Below are 21,698 nucleotides of genomic sequence, written 5' to 3'. Positions count from 1 at the left end.
AAATTGAGCCTCCACCTGTCCTTCACGACACAAAGCCCATAAATAAAAAAAATTGGAAATCATTATCCTTACACCTTCACATGTCCATAATGAGGATATGTCATTTTCTTGGCTTATATCTTAAGTTTCCCACTCCGATCATATGATACAACTCCCCGTTGGATGACAAACATCACATCTGTCAAGTTGTCTCTATAATTTCTCTCTGCTTGTCTTGTCCTCCTAGTGCTGCCTCCTTTGCTAACTTGTCCACCAACTCATTTCCTTCTCTATATATGTGGCTAATTTTAAATTCCTCCAAACTATCCAACATGACTTTGATTAGGTGAATCATTTAATCTAACATCCAAATTGGGGTCTCATTTTTTTGAATTTCATTGATAGTGATCAAAGAATCTCCTTCCAAGTGGATTCCAGATGCCCCCACTTCTAAACCAAAATGAAGTCCTCTCATGGCCGCATGAAATTTTGTAACGTTATTTGTGGTTCAGCTTGTGTATTCATTCGTCTCTTTCAGAATCTACCCCTTATCATCTCGCACCACACACCTTATGCCACTTGATCTTGGATTGCCTAAGGATGCCCTGTCAGAATTGATCTTGAGCCAACTTGGTTTTGGAGCACACCACTGCATAACAACTCTGGGATTACTAACTTCACACTCACTATCGGATCTAAAAATTGGTGGAATGGTAAGGTCTACTAGGGCCCCAAATGACAAAGTCTCTTTGAATCCATTTCCTTATCCTAAAATGTTCTTCACTTACGTTCTTTCCAAACCTCCCTCATTATCGACGATGGTAAAATATTCCAGATATCCCCAAATAACAATTTTCTTCTTTTGGTTGGCCACATCTTAAACTAGTCATCAATTCCTCGAGGCATGGGACCACTCTAATTTAATCTGCTCATAAAATACCACTAGTGTTTGGTATCCTAGGAGAATGTGATCTAGCGATTTTGAATTGCATTTACACAAGACACACCTACTAGGGCCCCGAATTCCAAACTTTGCTAATTTGTCACCTGTGAGGATCTTTTTTCTAAATTGCCAACCATAAAAAAAACCCCACTTTTGGAAGGCAATGCCTATTCCAACTCAGTTTAGTTGGCTAATCCTTTTTTGTAATTGTAGCTTCCTTCGCTTTGTACCCTAAACTCACCTTGTGGCTTCAAGATTTAGATCCACACCATCTAACAATATCCTTTTTACCAGAAGGGATAATTACTCGATCCTTTAGGATTACCATGAGAGAATCTTTTTGCTCTTGTTGGACATTGATATCCTGCATTGATCGCCACTCCTAAATAATCATGTCATTTCTTCTAATAATATGGCCATAATTACAGACTTTGTGCCCCCATTGATGCAAAGTTGCCTCTCTAATTTCTCTAAGTTTGGGACTGAGGCCAATGATTCCCCCCCACTTCAAGATTCATTCCAAAAAGAAGCTTTGGCCATCTCCTATCTCCCATGTGACATGCTTGCTAATAATATCTCTAAAATCCACCACATAGTTCCAAATATCTAAGCCTCTTGGTGGATCCAAGGTTGTGAGAATTCAATTAGGCTCAATAGAATCCAAACAATTGATTCTAATAAATCTGACCCATCTCTGCCCCCCTTTTGTGCAAATTTTCCATACCAATTTCCCCCCCATAACAAGATTCATTATTGCCAACTGTCTAATGCCACCTTTGAGAGCCTAATTTGGTAAAAAAATCTTGTCCTAGGTTACCAAAGGTAGTTTATTTGGCTCTCCTACACCACTCTAGAAAACTTTCCTCATAGTTTGAATGAGGTCATCTTCTACTAACTTTAGGAGTTTGAGGGATGCCATAGAATAGACATGGATGGTAGAAAGGACTGCCTTAATCATAATTAGCCTTCCTATAGAGGATAGCCACTTTCCTTTCCAAGACTCCAATTTAATTTTGCAGTTGTTAATCAAATTCTCATACTAATTAACTTTATTCATCCCCACAAAAAGAGGCATTCCCAAGAAGTGGCTCGAAAAATTGCCCATTCTCAAATTTAGAATCCTTGATAAGTCCCTTTGCAATCTAGGTTGGGTGTTGTGGAAGAAAACATCATATTTCCTCTAATTAATACTATGTCTGGAAGAACTACAATAATCATCTAGGAAATTTGTCATTGCTATAGCTTCCCTCCTAGATGATTCCCCAGATAGAATCGCGTCATCTACAAATTGTAAGTGTGTGGTAGGCTCAACCCTAGTGGACATTCACCCGTTGCCTTATACCTTGTCTTTGAAGTTTGCCTTGGAATCATTCTATCAAGAGATTCAACAATGATGATGAAGAGGAATGGGTAGAGAAGATCTCCCTGTATAATGCCTTTGGTGGAGGAGAAGAAGCCATGAGTAGCATCATTCACTAAAATATAAAATTTGGGGGTCGCAACACAACTCCCAACATATTTGATCCACTTTTCCTCAAAACCATTTTTTCCAAGAACCTCCATTAATAATTATATTAATCAAATCATACGCACCCAATACCTCCAAAGACACCCCCTGCTTCAATAAAGTGCCTAGACCATGGCCTCCAAGATCTTAGTTTCTTTTCTATTTCTTCCCTGCACCATTTTGTTTCATGCAGTAATCATATGTCTCCCTTTGCTTCATCTATTTGATGCTTGATTAAGCCCCAATTTCTAGGGGCATTTAAGCCCTTGACATTCCATGTTATGATCTTCATTGCCCTAGGGAAGGGTGCAACCCTTCCTTGTCTTGAGTTTTGTTTGGACAACAGTCTTTTCTACTAATGTGATGCACGAGCATCCCCGGTCGATGAGCAATCTTGCATCAACCAAAAATATTTTCTTTCAGTTTAAGTTCTTGTTTAGTTCAATATGCAGTTTTTTGTGCTCTTACCGGTTGGTACTGGTAGTTGCTTTCTTTTCATTGCAGATCCTATTTTTGGTTTCCAGGCTGGTTCATGTGCTTAATTCCAGATTTTCAGTCCATTTGGATTCTTTTCCGATCTGTTATCTCTTTCGGTTGACTGTTTCTGGGTTCCGGGACAGTTCTTGTTCTTGTCAGTTGACTTTCCTTCATTACCAAAGTTGTTCTTGGCATGTGGATCTATTTTGGGTCTTGTCCGATATTCTTTGGCATGTGGCTGACCTTCCTGCCGAACCACACTTCTTGGTTGTTATTTTCCAGAAATATTTCTTTAATTCTTAGGGCCAACATAGTTACACGTTTCATTTTCCTGCATTGGTAAATGTAATCTTTTGTGGCCGACCCAAATATGTTCTCGTGGGTATAAATATGTTATTATGTAATCATTTGTAGGGGCAAAGGAAGTAGAATTGAGAATAAGGATTGAGATTTGCATTTTGTGATATAGTTGATTCTTAGAGTCCCACTTGGAGTGTATCTGGCTTGAAGTCTACATGTAACCAGTTAATTATCAAATGTTCTATGATGATTATATGATGATAACCAGTTGGTTTCTGGAAGTTCTAAGGCTATAATATGATACGTTTCTGTAATCTTTCTATGTGTTCTTGTTGCTTTCGTTGTGTTACTCTTGTTGCATAAGTTGGTTGATTCTCTTTGAGGGTTTTACTGGTTATGGTTGCACCAAGTGGTATCAGAGCTGGTTATGAACTGGCTAGTGGAAGAGTTATTTGCGAGCATTGAGGCATTCCTTTGGATGGACAGATCGTCGATTGGAGGTAGGTTGCGCGTGTGTTCAATAGATCATCGAGGGGAGGCAATTGAAATCGGTAGTCAGATCGTTGAGTTGAGGTAGTTCATCGGAGTGGAAGAGGAGATGCTGCCTGGAAGGATAAACCCTCAGAGGATAGAGCAAATGATGGAAGACTTCAAGAATGAAGTGAGGAACGAAATCCAGAACGCTTTGGGTGGTCTGCGAAGGAACCCTAAATTGGAGGATGAGTATGAAGAAGCCAGTGAAGAGCTTGAAGAAGAGGTTGAAGGACCGAAAGATGAAAGAGAGGAAAGATTCCCGAGAGTAGTGGTGAAAGAGAGTAAAGTTCATAAAGTTAAAGTTTCCAACTTTTTTGGAACGCTGAACCTAGAGGATCTAATTTATTGGGTCAGAGAGTTGGAGGATTACTTCGAGTTTGAGAATATCAAGGACCCACAGAGAGTCTGGTTGGCACAAACTAAGTTGAAAGAGTATGCTACCTTATGGTGGAAAGAATTGCAGAAAGACATAGTGGAGAATGGTGAAATGAAGATCACCCGATGGAGACAGATGGTTGCAAGATTGAAGACCAAGTTCATGTTGGGAGACTATGAGTTGGAATTGTTTAAGAAGTTGTAAAACCTAAAATAGAGAAACATGACCGTGAAGGAGTACACTGAGGAATTCTACAAGGTGATGATTAGATTTGGACATAGAGAGATGGATATAGAAAAGGTGGCTAGGTACATAAATGGACTTGCATTTAACATTTAGGATGAGATGAGTATGTCGAGGGTTTCCACTGTTGAAGAAGCTTACCAGTATGCTTTGAAGCCTGAGGAGAAGATGAGAAGAGGACAACCAAATAACCCTAGAGGGAAGGAGAGATTCAAATGACATATGAGTGACAATATGAAGAAACTGGTTGAGGAAGATGAATCAAAACCTAAGTGGAGTAAAGAATCGAAACATAAAAAATAGAGGAAAGGCAGTTGTAGTACCGATAGAGAATTCTCTGGCAAATATTTCAAGTGTGGAGAAACCAGACATAGATTCTATGAATGTAAGTAGGGAATGGCAAGAAGTTGTGTGGCAAATGAGGAGCCAGAAGGTGAAGGTACCAGATTTGACTGTGCACCGGAGCAAGGAGAATCCCTTATGTTCAGAAGAAAGGATACCGGATCTACTCAGAGGAAGAGTCTTTTCTGGACTGTGTGCAAATCAAGTGGTAAGTGTTGCAAGGTTATTTTGGATACTGGGAGTACTAACAATTTGGTATCTGAGGAGATGGTTGTGAAGCTTGGATTGAAGAGGCTTGAGCATCCTTGTTCTTATGAGGTAAGTTGGTTGCAAGATGATCAAAAGATAGAAGTAAAGGAGTAGTGTTTGGTGAATTTCAATATTGGGCCTTTTAGAGATGAGGTTTTGTGTGATGTTGTATCTATGAGTGCTTGACATGTCTTGTTGGGAAGACCTTGGAAGTTTGATAGAGGAGCTATTTATGACTATAGAAGAAACCTAATGACTATTGAGAAAGATGGGCAAAAGTTCACTTTGATCTCTTTGAAGGAGAAAGAGAAGGAGGTGAAGAATCTAAACCTTGGGAAAAGTTGCAGTGCTGAGAAATTGGTTGCAAAGGTTATACCAGAAGGTTTGTAGAAAGATCTGATAAAGCCGGTTGCATAGGTGATACCAGAAGGTGACATGAGTTTGTAGAAGGATCTGATAATTAATCCTAATGGACAGATAGAACTGGATGACAAAGAGCTTATGATGACAAATCAGATGAAGTCTTGTGGCAGAAACAAATCAGAGTTGCAGAAGAGAGAGCAATAAACAAAGACAATGTGCAGAACTGAAGAAAAGGAAGAGAAACAAAGCGAGTCAGATGTTAGAGAAGCCGATTGAGATACCATAGGAGCTAGAGAAGAGGTTGGCAGATAAGGAAGATGTTTGGATTAGAAATGAGCATGAGGTCTTTTTCCCGAATCCTTTTAGATGTTCATGAGTTGCCTCTCATGGAACATCTTTTCCTACCTAGGGTGTCTAATGCAGGAGCATCCCCGGTCAATGATCAATCTTGCATCAACCAAAAATATTTCCTTTCAGTTTAAGTTCTTGTTTAATTTAGTATGCATTTTTCTATGTTCTTACCAGTTGGTATTGGTAGTTGCTTGCTTTTTATTGCAGATCCTATTTTCGGTTTCTAGGCTGGTTCATGTGCTTAATTCTAGATTTTCAGTCCATTTGGATTCTTTTATGGTCAGTTGTCGCTTTCGGTTGACTGTTTCTATTTCAAGATAGTTCTTGTGCCTGCCGGTTGACTTTCCTTCATTACCGGAGCTATTCTTGGCATGTGGATCTATTTTGGGTCTTGTCCGATGTTCTTTGGCGTGTGGTCGACCTTCCCACTGAACCGCACTTCTTGGTCGTTATTTTCCATAAACATTTATTTAATTCTTAGGGCAGACCTAGTTACATGTTTCATTTTCCTGCATTGGTAAATGTAATCTTTCGTGGCCGACCCGGATATGTTCTGGTGGGTATAAATGTTATTATGTAATCATTTGTAGGGGCATAGGAAGTAGAATTGAGAATAAGGATTGAGATTTGCATTTTGTGATCCGGTTGATTCTTATAGTTCCGATTGGATTATATCTAGCTTGAAGCCTACATGTAACCGGTTAACTACTATATGTTCTATGATGATTGCATGCTGATAACCAGTTGGTTTCTAGAAGTTGTAAAGAAATAATATGATTTGTTTCTATAATCTTGCTATGTTTTCTTGTTGCTTTCGTTGTGTTACTCTTGTTGCATAAGCCGATTGATTCTCTTTGAGGGCTTTACCGGATATGGTTGTACCATAATGCTAGTTTTTCTTTGTTGGTTTTAGGCTCTCTTTTTCCTTTTTGTTTAACGTTTGGCCTTTTGATCTTGGAATGTGTTAGCCAAAACCCGCATTCTTCCATGATCCCGTCGTCATTATCATCTCCATTCTCATCATCATCCAAATGTATTTCATATTCATCCTCCAACTCACTCATCTTCTCTATAAGTCCATTTTGAACCTTGCAATCTTCTTGACTAGGACCACTAGGACCAAAATCTCTAGTATATGCCCCAGTCTTGCCCACAAAGGTCTCCTTGCCTATGGACTATGATTTTGTAGCCAATGGATGGTTGACTTTATTTCTCTCCATCTCTTTATTAGCAATGTCCCCAAATCTTCCCTAGATTGGTGGTAGCATTCCCCCCTTCATCGTTATACCACTCTTTTTTAAGCTATTCTTTATATGTAGGGAGTTCTCTAATCTGTTGTTCAATTTTTGAGTATAGAGAGATCGTTTCCTTCAACAATGTCTGTAAATTCTCATGTTCATCATGAACATGGGGACCAATCATCACCAATGGTATAGACATATTTGCACTTAGTCCCTTTGACAAGCTAATTTGTTCAAATTGAGATTTCCTTTTTTTTCCCCTGTTATTCTCATAGCAAATTAAATCCATATTGTTGATGTTTTGGCCTTCCCTATTTAAATCCTTGGGGGGTTTAATTTGAGTGCTCTGTGAGGTATTCGGTACAAAGGTTGCCAATGTGCTAGCCACATATTCTCTCCCCAAAATGCATCAGTCACCCTTGAAGTCTCTATCAACAATCACCCCTTGGCACCAAACTCTCGGGCCCATGATGATTTTCAAGTCATCCAACTGGTTACAATTATTGTCTATCTCCACATAGATTCATGCAACGCCCCCAGTTTTCCAAAGAAAAAATCTTTTTCCACTCCAATGAAATTACCAATTTCTTCCCCTACATGGCTAATCACCTCCATAGATCGGTACTCCGATGGCAGATTTTGCAATCTGATCCATTTGGGAGATTTTTTGATAGTATGCTTTTTCGGGTTAAAATTGGGTTCAAATAGAAGGTAAAAGCTAAATCCAAGTAAAAAAAGAAAACTCTTTCTCCCAAAATTTCCCGCTTTAATGCATTATCAATGCACTCAACTACAAAAAGTCATCGGTGAGGGACTTAACACTTACCTAACTACCATAATGGTTTTGCCACTAGTCTGCAATTTGCTCCTTTGGGTAGTCAGGTCCGAACCATCTCATGAAAAAGGCACAACTCCTCGTGTGTTCCTAGATTGGATCCATTAGCTTCTACGAAATAGTAAGAGCTTTACATCGAGGACCAAATTGTCTCGTAATTTGATCTAGGGTTTTCCCTTCATTATTTTCTCTTCTTTCATCTTGCGGCTTGATAGTCTTAGGGTTGGGGGATTTTGACTTTTTCTTGACCCATTGCCTACTAGTTCCCTTGACTTCTCCATTCCAATTGCTCCTCGATCGCTAGTTCCTAGCCAAATTTGCCATCCTTCGGTAATTTTGCCTAAACAACCCATATCCATTGGCCTTCAGTCTCCTCCTTGGCTTATTCCAACTCGGGCCCCATCCATTATTGCTTTCAAGGTTCCGGTTGGAATTTTGTCCCCAGTATGGGCGAGTATGTTCTGATTGTCCGAAGTCCCTCTGCATCCCAAGGTTTCTTCTTCGATCATTCTATTGTTTGTTCCAACATTTGTCTCACCATCCACCATTTTCATATACCCACTGTGGGTGATGCTCCTCACAACCTTCCACCTCTTCGTCAAACTCCACATCAGCCCATCTGTAACCTTCCAAATCGCTTGCTTTTTTCGCTCCTACTCCGATTTACTCTTCATTCTCTCCAAGATGAGAATGCTTATTATCTCCTTGAATAGGAAAAATATTTCTATCATTTTGACAATCTCTGAGTGTCTCATCTTTGTACTCTATTTTTTTTAACATTTTCAATTAGAAAATCAAGATTAAATATCCCATAAGCTCTTTTTGACTAAGATGGATATATGTACCTCTAAAATAAATCACATAATTTTAATATGTCCATGAAATCAAACAAGTCTAGAACCTAAACAAAAACAGTAGTAGCCTCGCCTGCTACCTATTTGCGCGTCATACTTTAGCAACGAGTGAATATATGTTTTTCCCTCGTTATGCTATCAACCAATTCAAACAAGGATTTTTATTACAGACCCTTCAAGTACGATCTATCAAAGGAATATGACAATGCACAGAGCCCTACAGCTCATGAACTACGGCAGTCTAACACCCATTACAAAATACAGAACAAGGAACTCATGGCACTGGAGTAGCAGGTTTTTTACATCCAGAGTAATAAGAAGTCCGACAGAAAGTGATGAAGAATTGAGGATTTTTATAGTGGCCGGTGAAGTCTCTGGAGATATCATTGGCAGCAGGCTCATGGCTTCTCTCAAGCTCCTGTCTCCCGTAAATGTCAAATTTGCTGGAGTTGGAGGGTATGCATATATACGCCTATTCATTCGCGGAAAAAAATGCAGTTTGATTTTACGTTTTATGCTTTGTATGCTTGCTACAGTTGAATTTGCTTTTGCCAATATTGACAGTTGGGTTTTAATGCTTAAGTTCTGCATACTTCTGGAGTTGGACAATCTATAATACTTATTTATTTATTCATTAAAAAGGTTCTCAGTGCAGTTGAGCGTTTATGTTGTGTATCCATACTAGAGTTGAAGGGAATACATATTAATATGTTTACCCAAATATTAACAGTTGGGGTTTATTGTATTAAGTCTTCCATACTTACTGGAGTTGGAGGATATACATATTTATCTATTAATCAATGAAAACATGTACTTTTGGTGTTTAAGGTTTATGCTTTGAATGGTTGCCAGAGTTGAAGGGAATGCATGTTTATTTGTTTATGCCGATATTTGCCGTCAATTGTTGTATACTTGCTGGAGCAGGAGGGTATATATTATTTATTTAATTATAATGGAAATAGTTACAGTTGGGGTTTAAGGTTTATGTTTTTTGTAGACATGACAGATTTGAAGGGAGTACACATTTTTGTTTACGAAAATAATTGCACTCGAAGTTTGGATTTTATGTTTTGTATATTTATTTATTCATCAAAAGAGACAATCATGAATACCTCTCTACTTTAATTCAGGTACTGTACAGCTACAATTTGGTGTACAATATCAAAGGAATTCACTAACCATGATTCAGAGATCAACGGAAGTGTGATGGTTAGCTAATTCACCAGAATGGGGAATTTTTTATTGCATTAGAGGCGGGAGATATAATCCTAGAAATTCATGAAATTTTACTAATTTTTGTGACTAGGGATAAAAACAACCATTCAACTTTTTTCACAAGGAGTCTGAATCTATGTTATTAGAGATGGAAAATGGGAAATGCGATAGCAGTGACAACATGACGGAAGATGGGGTTGGATGAAGTTGCAGATAAGAAATGAATTAGAAATGATTTTAGTGTACATGCATATGCATGTTAGTCTGTATCATCAGTTTCCTCAAGAAATGACTAGGTACATGCCCAGTTTGAGTCACCTGTAGATGCCAACGAGGTCCTGCAAATTGGACTTGGGTTTAACCAGGTATGTTGTAGAGCATACCCAAGAGAACTTGAGTGCACTTTGCAGTATCCAGGGCAAACTTTTTAGAATTTTTAAAATTTATTTAAATATTTTTGCTTTTTTGACCACTAGAGTTAACCAACTATAATCTTTTGCTTTATTGACCTTTCAACTTAAAAATGCAACCGTAAACCCTAAATTTGATCTATACCTCATTTTGAAAACAAAATATACAAATAAAATACACTGGCTGAACTTTCATTTTTGCTTGTCATTGCACAAATAGAGCTGAAGGTTGATCATTGAACGGTCCAAAGAGGTTGTTTTGCTATTCCATGTATGTGGTAGAGCCTATTCATTGTATATCGTGGAGTATGATTCTTGGATTAGAGGTATGTTTTTTTGGTTTTTTTCTTTCATTCATTTTTCTACAAAGAGACTCTCTTGTTTTATTTTTTTAATTCTTCTATGTTTAAATGAGTAACAATATATATTTTTGCTTTTATTTGTTTAGAATGTGTTGTTTTCCAAACTTGTTGCAATATAAATTACAAAGGCAGCTAGTTCAAGGTTGATGGGCCAACTATGCTTCAAAATAGACCCAAATTCACCATAGTGGAAATATATGGACATGATAAAATAAGTTCTAGGTGGCAGGAGATATATTTGGGTTTGTAGTGAGGGTATTTGGGCCTTTTGAGCATGATGGTGAGCTCCGTTTCACGTTAAAGTGCCTAGGTTTTTCATCTACCGTCGAGATTTGCCTTGATTTTCATGCTCTCAGCCAAATTGACCCAAAATTTCAACTACTTAGATTTTGACAAAACGAAAGTTGATTTTAGGGTTTTGGGATGGTGCAAATACAATGGCAACCTCCGTTTGGGCCCAATGTGCACATAAAAATCACCCAAGGTTGGATCCCTCAAGCATGTGGATAGGAACTTGACAGATTTGAGTATCTGATACCATGTTTCCAAGAATCATATGCAAGCAAAACATCTATCGCACAAAAGAGACCAAGAAAAGATTATATGCTCTATAACAACATGAGAATTCTATATTGATTGCACAAAATTAATTACAATGAATGAATGAATCCTTACAAAAGGATGAATGAAACCATAGATGCAAACCCTAATGCTAAAATTAAGAGAACTAGAGAAAAAGCATGAGGAGCTAAATAAAGCTCAACTACAGCTGAACTAAAGCTAAAACGCAAACTATAGATAACAAAAAGCATCTAAGTTTAGCTTAAGTGAAAAAGTAATTAAAGGACCTAATTAATAAATAATCAGAGAAATGTCCTAGTTACTCCAACATAATCATATCCTCCCAAGGCATCTGTAATGTCCCTTATTTATATACTGTCAATTACCAAAGCAATATCTATGTTACTACGCATAGTTAACAATACCTTGTGATATAACTTCTTAAAAATCATCCCCTAATCTCCAACTGTTCCATCCATTTTCCCAAAAGAGGGCTTGGCTGTCTAGGGCGCTTGAAACCAACTCTCAAGTTAGCCCAGATTACTGAACTCAGTCCATTCACCCTCGGGGCACGCAGTCCAGATTTCAGGAGGAGTCTTTCACCCTTGGGGCATCCTATCGGATGGAATTACTCCGCCCCTCCCTACCAGCTCCCATCTCCCTTGGGGATGTGGAGAAATACGGAATTGATTGAAGACTAGGTTAATTCTAAGGAGTTCTATTATGAGAATTTATTAATTGACATCTTTAAATTCTATAGCTAATTATTGCAGTCATGTTCTAAATATTTTTATCTATTGCGTTTATTGAATTTGTGTTATTGTGAACCTATATAAGTCTGTCAACTTGTTATTCAGAATAGATTACTAATTCATTTACACACATTAATTCAAATTACCATTTGTTCTTTATGGATATGTATATATTATTATTATTAATCTGCATATAATAATTTAATGATGCATAGTGCAGCACAGAAATAATAATTCTGTTGAATACAGTAAATAGCGTGGGGGGAGTAAGAATCATTCTTACCAGTCAAACTGCACAGCCTGTCACGTGGTGATCAGCACAGTGATTTCCCTTTTTTTATTCTCTAACTCTCCCGTGCCCTTGTTAGAGACTCCCCCTCCCGTCCTTTTATATCTTGCGGCAGCCAGACCAGCAAACGTGTCCTGAGGAAGGCAGCGATTTGGTAAATGCATCCTATTCCCCTTGACTGGTAGAATTTAAGCACCGGTTTATTAAATATTGTAATTGCTATGTTAAATATAATGTTATTAAATATAAATTATTCTATATAAATGTTAAATGATAAATATAATATAATGTTATTTAAGTAAGAATTATTTAAATGTTATATATAAATGTGATATAAATGTTAATTATTTTAATATTATTTTTCTCTACATTATTAATAATTCATCTATAATCTATCAAATCATTAATACATGTGTTAAGTGCAAGGAAAAGAAGGGGTAATAATGGTATTATGGAAATATTAATGTAGGGATTTAACAGTCCGCCCTTCCCTAAGATTGCTTGTCCTCAAGCAATTTAAGGTTAGGATGCTCAAAATTTTTTGCTCCTTCCATGTTGCATCTTGTTCAGGTAGCCCTTTCCATTTGATCAAATATTCTGGAATTAGCTTACTCCTCAATCGTTTTTCCCTCATGTTGATGACTCTTTCTGGTTCTAGGATGAGCTTACCCTCATCATCAAGTGGGGGCAATTATTTGCATGGCGTAGTTTTCTGTCCAAGAACTCTCTTAAGTCGTGAAACATGGAAAACATTGTGAATTCTACTATTCCTCGGCAGCTCCAGGTCATATGCTACTTCAGCAATTCTCCTCAAGACTTTATAGGGACCATACAAATGTGGTTTAAGTTTTTCTGCTCCGCTTGTTTTGATGGATGATTGCTTGTATGGTTGTAGTTGTAGGAAAACCAAATCTCCCACCTCAAATGTTCTTTCGGTTTGATTCCGGTCCGCATATAGTTTTTGTTGGTTCTGAGCATGATGTAAGTTACCCTTGAGAACATTCATGATATCAATATTCTGCTGTGCAAAATCCTTAGCCCCTGGTACTTTGCTTTCCGAATGAATCAAACTCCCAAAGGAAGTAGGTTCATAACTATATAGTGCTTTAAAGGGGGTCATACCAATGGATAGATCTTGGGTAGTATTATAGCAATAGTCACCAAGGTGTAGCCATTTTACCTGTGCATTCTGCCGTCCTGTCACATAATTCCTTAAATATCCTTCTATCCACTTTTTTACAATTTCAGTTTGTCCATCGGTTTGAGGGTGATAACTTGTACTAGGTGTTAATTCAATGCCCACTAGATGAAAGAGCTCTTGCCAAAACATGCTAAGAAATCTGCTATCCCTGCCGCTGACAACGTTCTTGGGTAACCCATGTAATCTAAACATCTCTTTGAAGAAGACTTCAGCAATTTGAGGAGCTCTATATTCTGTAGATATGGCCATGAAATGTGCATTTTTGGTTAGTTGATCCACTACCACGTATATACAATCTTTCCCTTGGGTTTTCGGGAGGCCCACTATGAAGTCGTTTTCGGGAGGCCCACTATGAAGTCCATGGAGACACTTTCCCATTTCTGATCTGGCACTAGTAGAGGTTGAAGTAATCCTGTCGGATGAGTGTGTTCTGGCTTATTTTGTTGGCAGGTTATGCACTCTTGGACATGCTTCAATATGTCTTTCTTAAGTCCTTTCCAAGAGAATTTTTCTCTTACTTGTTTATATGTTTTGTAATATACTGGATGTCCTGCTAAAGGGCTGTCATGGTGTTCCCTAATAATATTTGCCTTTATTTTTGAACCAGTTGTAAGATATATTCTATTCTTATAGAGAATGAGTTCCTCTACCACTTTATAATCTTCATGTTGTTTGTTTCCTTCCAAGATATCGATTGCATGGGGGTCTTTGGCGTATTCTGTAATAATGGAGTGCTTCCACTTGGCTGTGACATCTGTTATGGTACATAGATAGGGTCTTTTGGATAATGCATCAGCTACCATATTGTTTTTCCCCTTAACATATTCTATATCAAAATTGTAAGCTTGTAGTTTGCTTACCCATTTCTACTGTCGATCGTTAAGATCCTTTTGTTTTAAGAAGAACTATAGGCTGTTATGATCTGTTTTGACCAAGAATTTCCCACAAACATGGCACTGCCTGAATTTTGCCAAAGCATGCATAATAGGTAACATTTCCTTGTCATATATGCAGTAGAATCTTTCGGCCGTGGTGAGTTTCCTGCTTTCAAAAGCAATTGGGTGTTTGTTCTGCATTAGGACTGCACCAATGCCTTCTCCGGATGCATCACATTGTAGTTCGAATGGTAAGCCAAGGTCAGGGATGGCCAAAACTGGGCATGTGCTCATTGCTATTTTGAGGTTGTCAAAGGCTTGTTGGGCTTTTTCATTCCATCCGAAAAATCCCTTTTTGGTTAGGTCTGTGAGGGGAGCTGCAATCTTTGAGAATCCTTTCACAAACCTTCGGTAATAACTACAAAGTCCCACAAATCCTCTTAACTGAGTTAAGGTTTTGGGTCTACGCCATTCCTTAATAGCCTTGATTTTTTCTTCAACAACACTTACACCTTGTTCACTGATTTTGTGACCTAGGTATAAGATTTCCTTTAATCCAAATTCACATTTGGAAGCTTTGGCATATAGTGATTCTTGCTCCAGAATTTCCAATACTTCATCAATATGCTTAAGATGGTCCTTCCATGTTTTACTATATATCAAGATATCATCAAAGAATATTAACAAAAACTTCCTAAGCTGTTTTCTGAAGGTATGATTCATACGAGATTGAAATGTAGCAGGGGCATTGGTTAACCTGAAGGGAAGGACTAGGAATTCAAAGTGTCCATAGTGGCATTTGAATGCTGTCTTAGGAATATCTTCCTCCCTCATTCTGATTTGGTGGTATCCTGACCTTAGGTCGATCTTAGAGAAGTATTTGGCCCCATGGAGTTCATCTATAAGCTCATCCACCCTTGGAATAGGATACTGACTTTTAATAGTTTTTTTATTCAATGCCTTGTAATCTATACACATTCTCATTGTTCCGTCCTTCTTTTTGACAAGTACAACTGATGATGCAAATGGGCTGGAACTAGGTTGAATGTGTCCCATCTCAAGTAATTCGTTTATAGTTTTTTCTATCTCTTCTTTAAACTTTTGGGGATGTTTATATGGAGTGGTGATTACTGGCTGTGCTCCCTTCTCTAATTCTATTATGTGTTGAAATCCTCTTTTGGGGGGTAATCCTGGAGGGATGTCATCAAAGACCTTTTTGTGCTTCTTGAGAATGGGTTTTATGTCAATGTGCACACCTCTTCCTTGGGGAGTACACTTGTCAAGGACCACTCATTGTGCTGCCCATTGTCCTTGACCTTTCTTAAATATTACAGCAAAACAAACTTGTAAGTCTGTTTACCAAGAAACAATAATTTTAACTTTATGAATAATATTGTGTTTCAAAACTTACCGAAAAATTCTTTCCATCCTTTTTGCAAGAAACTACCTTTGAGGTCCTGTTAGGTATACCTTGCAATGTAACTTCCTTTCCTTCATGCTGAAAGCGGATTGTTAGGTTGGGAAGATCAGTCATGTAACATCCCAAGGAGTATATCCATGATGAACCTAGGATCACATCAGTATCTAGAGGTATGACGTAGAAATCTTCCTTGATGGGATGTTTGCCTAGGAGTACCTCTAGTTGTGGAACTATTTTGTTGCATTGGATCATGTCTTCAGTGGCTGTTGCTGCTGTATACCCTTTAAAATTTTCAGTTTTGATCTTTCTTCTTTCCACTAGCTCTTCATTAATGAAATTGTGGGATGCCCCACTATCCACCAGGACGATAATTCTTTGCCCTCTAAGTGTACTTCTAATGCGAAATAATTGATTTTTGGAAGTATGAGTGATGGTGGCTAAGGTTACATGTTCATCTTCTTCAGCCCTAATTCTTTTGTTATCATTTTCCTCAATTTCTTCCTCGGAGGTTGCTTCCATCATTTGGGCTCGACTCCCTTTGGTACATCTGTGACTGGTTCCTATTTTTCTTTACAGCTATAACATTGTTTTTCCTTCTTTTGACAGGAATGTCCTCGTTCCTAGGGCTCTTTACATGTGTAGCATAGGTTCTTTTTCCTGAGTTCATCATGTCCTTCCTTAGATTGGGAGGGTTTGTGTGCTTCATTCTTTTTGGAAAAAGGTTTGCCATGGTTGAAAGAGGGTTTGCTGTTTGCTACTGTTACTTCTAGTTTTAATGCTTTCTCAATGTCATCTTCTAAGGATAGTGGATTGAGTGCGCTCACTAACCCCTTGAGTGAGTCCCTTAAGCCTTCTACGAAAAGGTAGGTAAGTTTGTCCTCTTCTATTCCTGAGACCTGAACTGAGATTTTCTAGAATTTTGTTATATAATCTTCTATTGATCCTTGCTGTTTTAATTGTGTCAACCTTTTAAAATCTTTTTGAGGGTGTCTCCTCTCAAACTTCTTGATGAGTTTTTGTGAGAATTCTTCATAGGAGGTTATATTTTGATACCCTTGGGTGAGGAGTCCATGGTGCCACCAATCGTGTGCCAGACCTTCCAAGTGTAGGGTAGCAAATTGGAGTGCATCTTCTTCTGTCATTGGGCTGAGTGTGAGATAGGTGTTTAGTTTTTGTAACCAGGCATGAGCTGTGATTTTATCTGTCCCATCAAAGTTAGGGAGTCTTACCTGATTTACCTTATGTCTCAATTCCTTATTTGGTTGTTTTTTCCTTTTCCTAGGTACCTCTTGTCTCTTGGCTTCACAAAATTCTCTAAATGTTATGAGTTCCCTAACCTCAGGGTCCAAGTTTCCATATGCTCTAGCAATTTCCTCCGCGCTATTGGAGGGAGGGTCAATTTCCTCCGCGCTATTGGAGGGAGGGTCAATTTCATCTTCTTCCCCTGGAGTATCTTCCTTGGGTAGGAACGGGGGTTTGGGGACTCTAATTGTAAGTAATGTCCCTAGCCAATTCTGATGAAGATTTTCAGAGTATTGCCCTTTTGAAGGAATTATGACTAACACTTTGCTAATGACTGATATAAGATTTCAGATTTGGCAAGACATTATAAACCTTCGTTTATTCAATAAGAGTGACTTGCTAATCATATAACAATGGTTTAGGGAGATAATGCTACAATAATACTTAATGTTTGATTCAATGACAATGAATTTTGGTGTGAAGAAGTAAGATGGCAGCTGACTGTAATTAAGACAAACAGTTGGCATAACCAAATTCACTTCCCTTCTTACAATATGCTGTCAAAGATCAATTACATGGACTAATTGCAAGGACCAAATCACTGAGTTCTTTCTGAGGACTAATGACTGATAGACACTTTCTCCATTTAAACAATAAAATGAAATGTGAAGAACCTGGTACAAATTGATGAAGGAAGCAAACACATCCTCAATGATAATGGGCTCTGAAATGTGAGGTTGTACCAAGTGACATGCCGCCCCTGCTGTTGCTGTTACCAAAGTCTGAGAACACTGTGCAAATCTGCGTTCTGGTGTCCAAATGTTATCCCAAACTGATTGCCTATGGTGTAGAGATATATCGCCTTCCTTATGTAGAGTTAGGAAAGCAAATGCCAAGTTTAATGAGCCCAAATGAACCCATTAATGTTCCGCCCCTGTATCTGATATGGACAGGTCTGATAACCACTTACAATCTACATTTATGAGCCCAAGAACTCCTTCCAAATTGATCCAGTTTCCAACTAGAAGACAGCGCTTTCAACCTAGGTGATCTCAAGCAATCTTATGCATCATACAATGAATATCGGTGGAGTAAGAGTGGACGGACCTGCAGGAGTTCGGCATATCATAGAAAATAATGTTGCCACCAAATACTCCAAAAGATTACTGTTACCCATTTTCATTCTCCAGCTCAATCAGGTGGAGCTGGTCAAGTTTTATAGTTTTTAAGGGGACATGTCTGTTGTTTGTGTTTTGCCAAGAGATACTATAGAATGCCAAAAAGAGTTCCAAGTAAATGCAAGTGTTCACAACCAATCAAGAGCCATACAACATTGCATTTTTGAAAAGACATTTTTCTTTATTCATAAATGTTAGATGAGATGCTCCCACACAAGTCGTGGGAATGACTACCTATGATGCATTATACAAGAAAATGATGCATGTAAAAACAAAATATAAACAAAGATAATGACGAACCCCCCCGCAGTTGAGTAGCTTCATATCTAGCTCCTTCGCAGAAGTCCCCTGCTGCTCCAAGTGTCTGCAAGGAGATAAGAGAATTGTATTAGAGCTCGGGATACCATATCCTTGCATATACATCATCAATGCATGCACAATCCACTCGTACAATGCATTATACCAGTCCAATCATTATATAGGTAAAGTTTTATCTCTGATTACTTCATTTAAATATCAGCATGTGGGAAAAATGGGCTCCCACGAGGGTTGAGCTCAGCATGTATGACATTAAGGACAGATTATTATGACATCAGTGAAACAATCCTTACCCGTCTCCTACGGTGGTCACAATAAAGGAGTACCTATCGCTCATGGCAATAGGCTGATAGGAACATGAGAGTCCTAAATGTCAGCACCAACATACTGTCATAAACGAGGCGCACTCATTCACGGAGACCATCGTACAGGAGAATTGAGGAAGATTGCATGATCATCACGATAATTGTAGTTAAGAGGGAAAGCTCATCATTTAATGCATCAGTATCAAAGAGGTGCCATCACAGTGTTCCAGAAAGCTACATTTCAACAGTCACAAGGCTCAAAACGACAAGTACTGGAACCAGAGTACAAGTTCTGGGTGGTTAAGAGTAGAATGATCAGAAGTAGTTCTGAAGGCACAAAGAGTCTACACTCTTATTACACAAAGGACATGCATGAAAGGACATTGGAAGTATTACAGCAGTTTGGAAGTAGAGTATAACCTCAAGACAATATACGGAGGTTTTTGTAGTGAACACAGAGTGAAGATGCATTCTCAGTCATATGCAAGTTTTGACTACCAAACAGTCCAAGAGTAATCTGTCAGAATATATTTTAGTGTGGCAGTCATTTCAAAATTAAGGCTTTGGGGTAATTTTCAGTCAATATAATCAGATCATGTGGGAGGCCACATTCATGGATATATGCATAGTATGAAGATAGCAATGTATAAAATCCGACCTACAACTGCTGTCAAGTATCAAATTAGGAAGCATACTGTTGATGTGTTTTTTTGTACACTATCAAACACAGAATAAAATACCCAAGGGTACCTTATCCTCTCTTGAGTAAAGCCTCTGAATGCTGAAGATATCGCGAAAAGGATCAATCAGGGTGACTTCAAGGTTCTTTGCTGTAGGATCTCTACGTGTGGATAAGCTCTCTGTGGTATGATGTGATTTGCTGGAATCACAAGGGGACTTACACTTAATGACTGAACGTCTGATTTGCTTTGAATATTGCTGGAACACAAGATTTTACCGGCTTTGATTTGAAAAAAAGAAAAAAAGATGAGGGCGAGGAAAGTATCTAATCCTAATACTAAGAATGTAGGAGCAATGAATGATCTTTGATGAAATTCTAACTAAGTCTTGTCTTGACATCACAGGACCATCTCCACAAGGTTAGTGCGATCTTCGAAGGAAAGCTTTATGATGTTCAAGTTATCACTGCAGGCATAGACACCATCAGGCTGATGCATATCAATGAAGAAGCGACAATTGAAGTTAAGCTTAAGATGAATGATTCCAGTTGACTACACAAGGCAAGTCTGCAATCAACAAACTGCTAGTAGTATGGATATACGAATTTCACCATCAATCAAACACATTTCTTCCACTCATCTAATAACATGAAATCAAATATGAGAAGTATAGAGACCATGCAAATTGTCGAATCGACCCAGAAATTTCACCATTTCTTCAATGAAGTTTTACAAGTCTTTTACAACAACATATTGGCAACAATCTTTGCCTTCTCCCTCTACTCTACTCTAATTGCTATTCTATCAACTGACTAATTCACTATTCTAACTATTCTCTATTCACTCTTCTCTCTAACTGCTTCTAACTGCCTTTACAAAATGAAGAGTTGGGGCTTATATAGTGCCCACAATACAATTCGATGGCTCAGATCCATTTGAGATCAATGGCCAAGATTCAATAATGAAAACCCTAATTAGGGTTTGTTACAACCATTACATAGCATTTAATGCTTGACCAATGATAAAATTACATCCTTAGGACACATGTCTTCTCTGGAAAATTCGACCAATGGATAGCTGGGGTAGGTATATCGAAGTTTGTGCCACCTTCCATGAGTTAGGTACATTGAATCTGGACATGCTGAGGTGGACCAATCTAATTGGAGAAGTGATGACTGGGATGCCACCTCGTCTGACACTTGGTTGATGCCAATTTGATGTTACTGAGAAGCTAGCTTTAATTAACTCTTCTGGAACTATCTGCTTCTTCAACGAACCCTTGCTCTAACTTCTTTTGTCTTTGATGTGCAGGATGATGATGTACCTCGCCTTGGAATGTTGGATTGGAGAAGTCATTCCTGATGATGCTTGACCGAAGAAGGCCGTCCTTATCCTTGCTTGATCTTCTTTGATGATACTGAGCTGGAGGAGATCATCTTTGTCCTGGACCGGATCTTCTTTGATGAGAGTTTGCTGACTTGTAGATACTCCGGGCTTTGGAGTCGCCATCTTGACACCTACACAACATTTCAAAATTAGTCCTTGAGCATTATATCTTGAAGTGTAGAAATTTAGACTTAAAAGGAAGATTTAAGATTTTAATTAGGAAACTTCATGATAAATCTAGAGTTATCATTTCCTAATTAACCATGCAATACTTAGATTTTTCCAAAAAAATGTCTAAAAATCAAACCTTGAACAATAGTGTTAAGATGATTTCGCCATACCTCCTCTTGAGTATTAAACTTTAAGAAATGATGCAAAAAATGGATTTTGCTAGGCAAAATTTAAATCAAAATTCTCCCTTGGATGAATTGCGCCTCCTCTTGCTTCAAAAGAATAGACTCCACCCTCTTTAATCTTCAACACTTAGTAGAAATTCGCTCCACTCTAGCCAGATTTCGCTCCTCCAATTCGCACTTCAACTTCTGGATTTTGCTCCTCAAATAGCTCTCCAATTTCGCACTTAGGAAAGGATGAATGAATGATTAAACTTGAACAAAGCATCACCCATATATAGAGCGCCCACCTTGATTCCCTCCAAGGCCGACTTGCCAAAATGGAAATGAAAATGGAATAAAATCCCCCTCAAAAGAAGGCCGACTTGCTTGTAAAAGCAAATAAATGTATTTGAGTGCTCACCTTCATTTAAAATTTGAAAATTAATTTTAATGCCTCCAAAGTGGATTTTTGATTATTTCAAGGCCTAAAAATTAATTTATTAAATTAAAATGCCTTTAATTTAATGCGAATTTGATTTAATCTTTCCAAAGGCTTCGAAGTGAGCAATTTTGAG

General features: G+C 38.2%; 1 protein-coding gene across 2 annotated transcripts in view; it reads left to right on the top strand.

The window, feature by feature from the left end:
• The first annotated feature begins 7,739 nt into the window (after window positions 1-7,739).
• The window catches only part of LOC131068618 (probable lipid-A-disaccharide synthase, mitochondrial), a 237,992-nt gene continuing 224,033 nt past the window's right edge, over window positions 7,740-21,698 (top strand). Inside the window, exon 1 of one of the 2 annotated variants that reach the window (XM_058003850.2) lies at window positions 7,740-9,050. In XM_058003850.2, the coding sequence (XP_057859833.1) occupies window positions 9,026-9,050 (25 nt within the window). In that variant the 5' untranslated portion in view covers window positions 7,740-9,025. The remainder of the gene's footprint in view (window positions 9,051-21,698) is intronic. The other variant, XM_058003849.2, reaches the window with a different exon arrangement.

The sequence above is a fragment of the Cryptomeria japonica genome, chromosome 3, assembly GCF_030272615.1.
Source record: "Cryptomeria japonica chromosome 3, Sugi_1.0, whole genome shotgun sequence".
Taxonomy (NCBI): domain Eukaryota; kingdom Viridiplantae; phylum Streptophyta; class Pinopsida; order Cupressales; family Cupressaceae; genus Cryptomeria; species Cryptomeria japonica.
The sequence above is the reverse complement of the archived record's forward strand: the minus strand, read 5'-3'. Positions and strand labels throughout refer to the sequence as shown.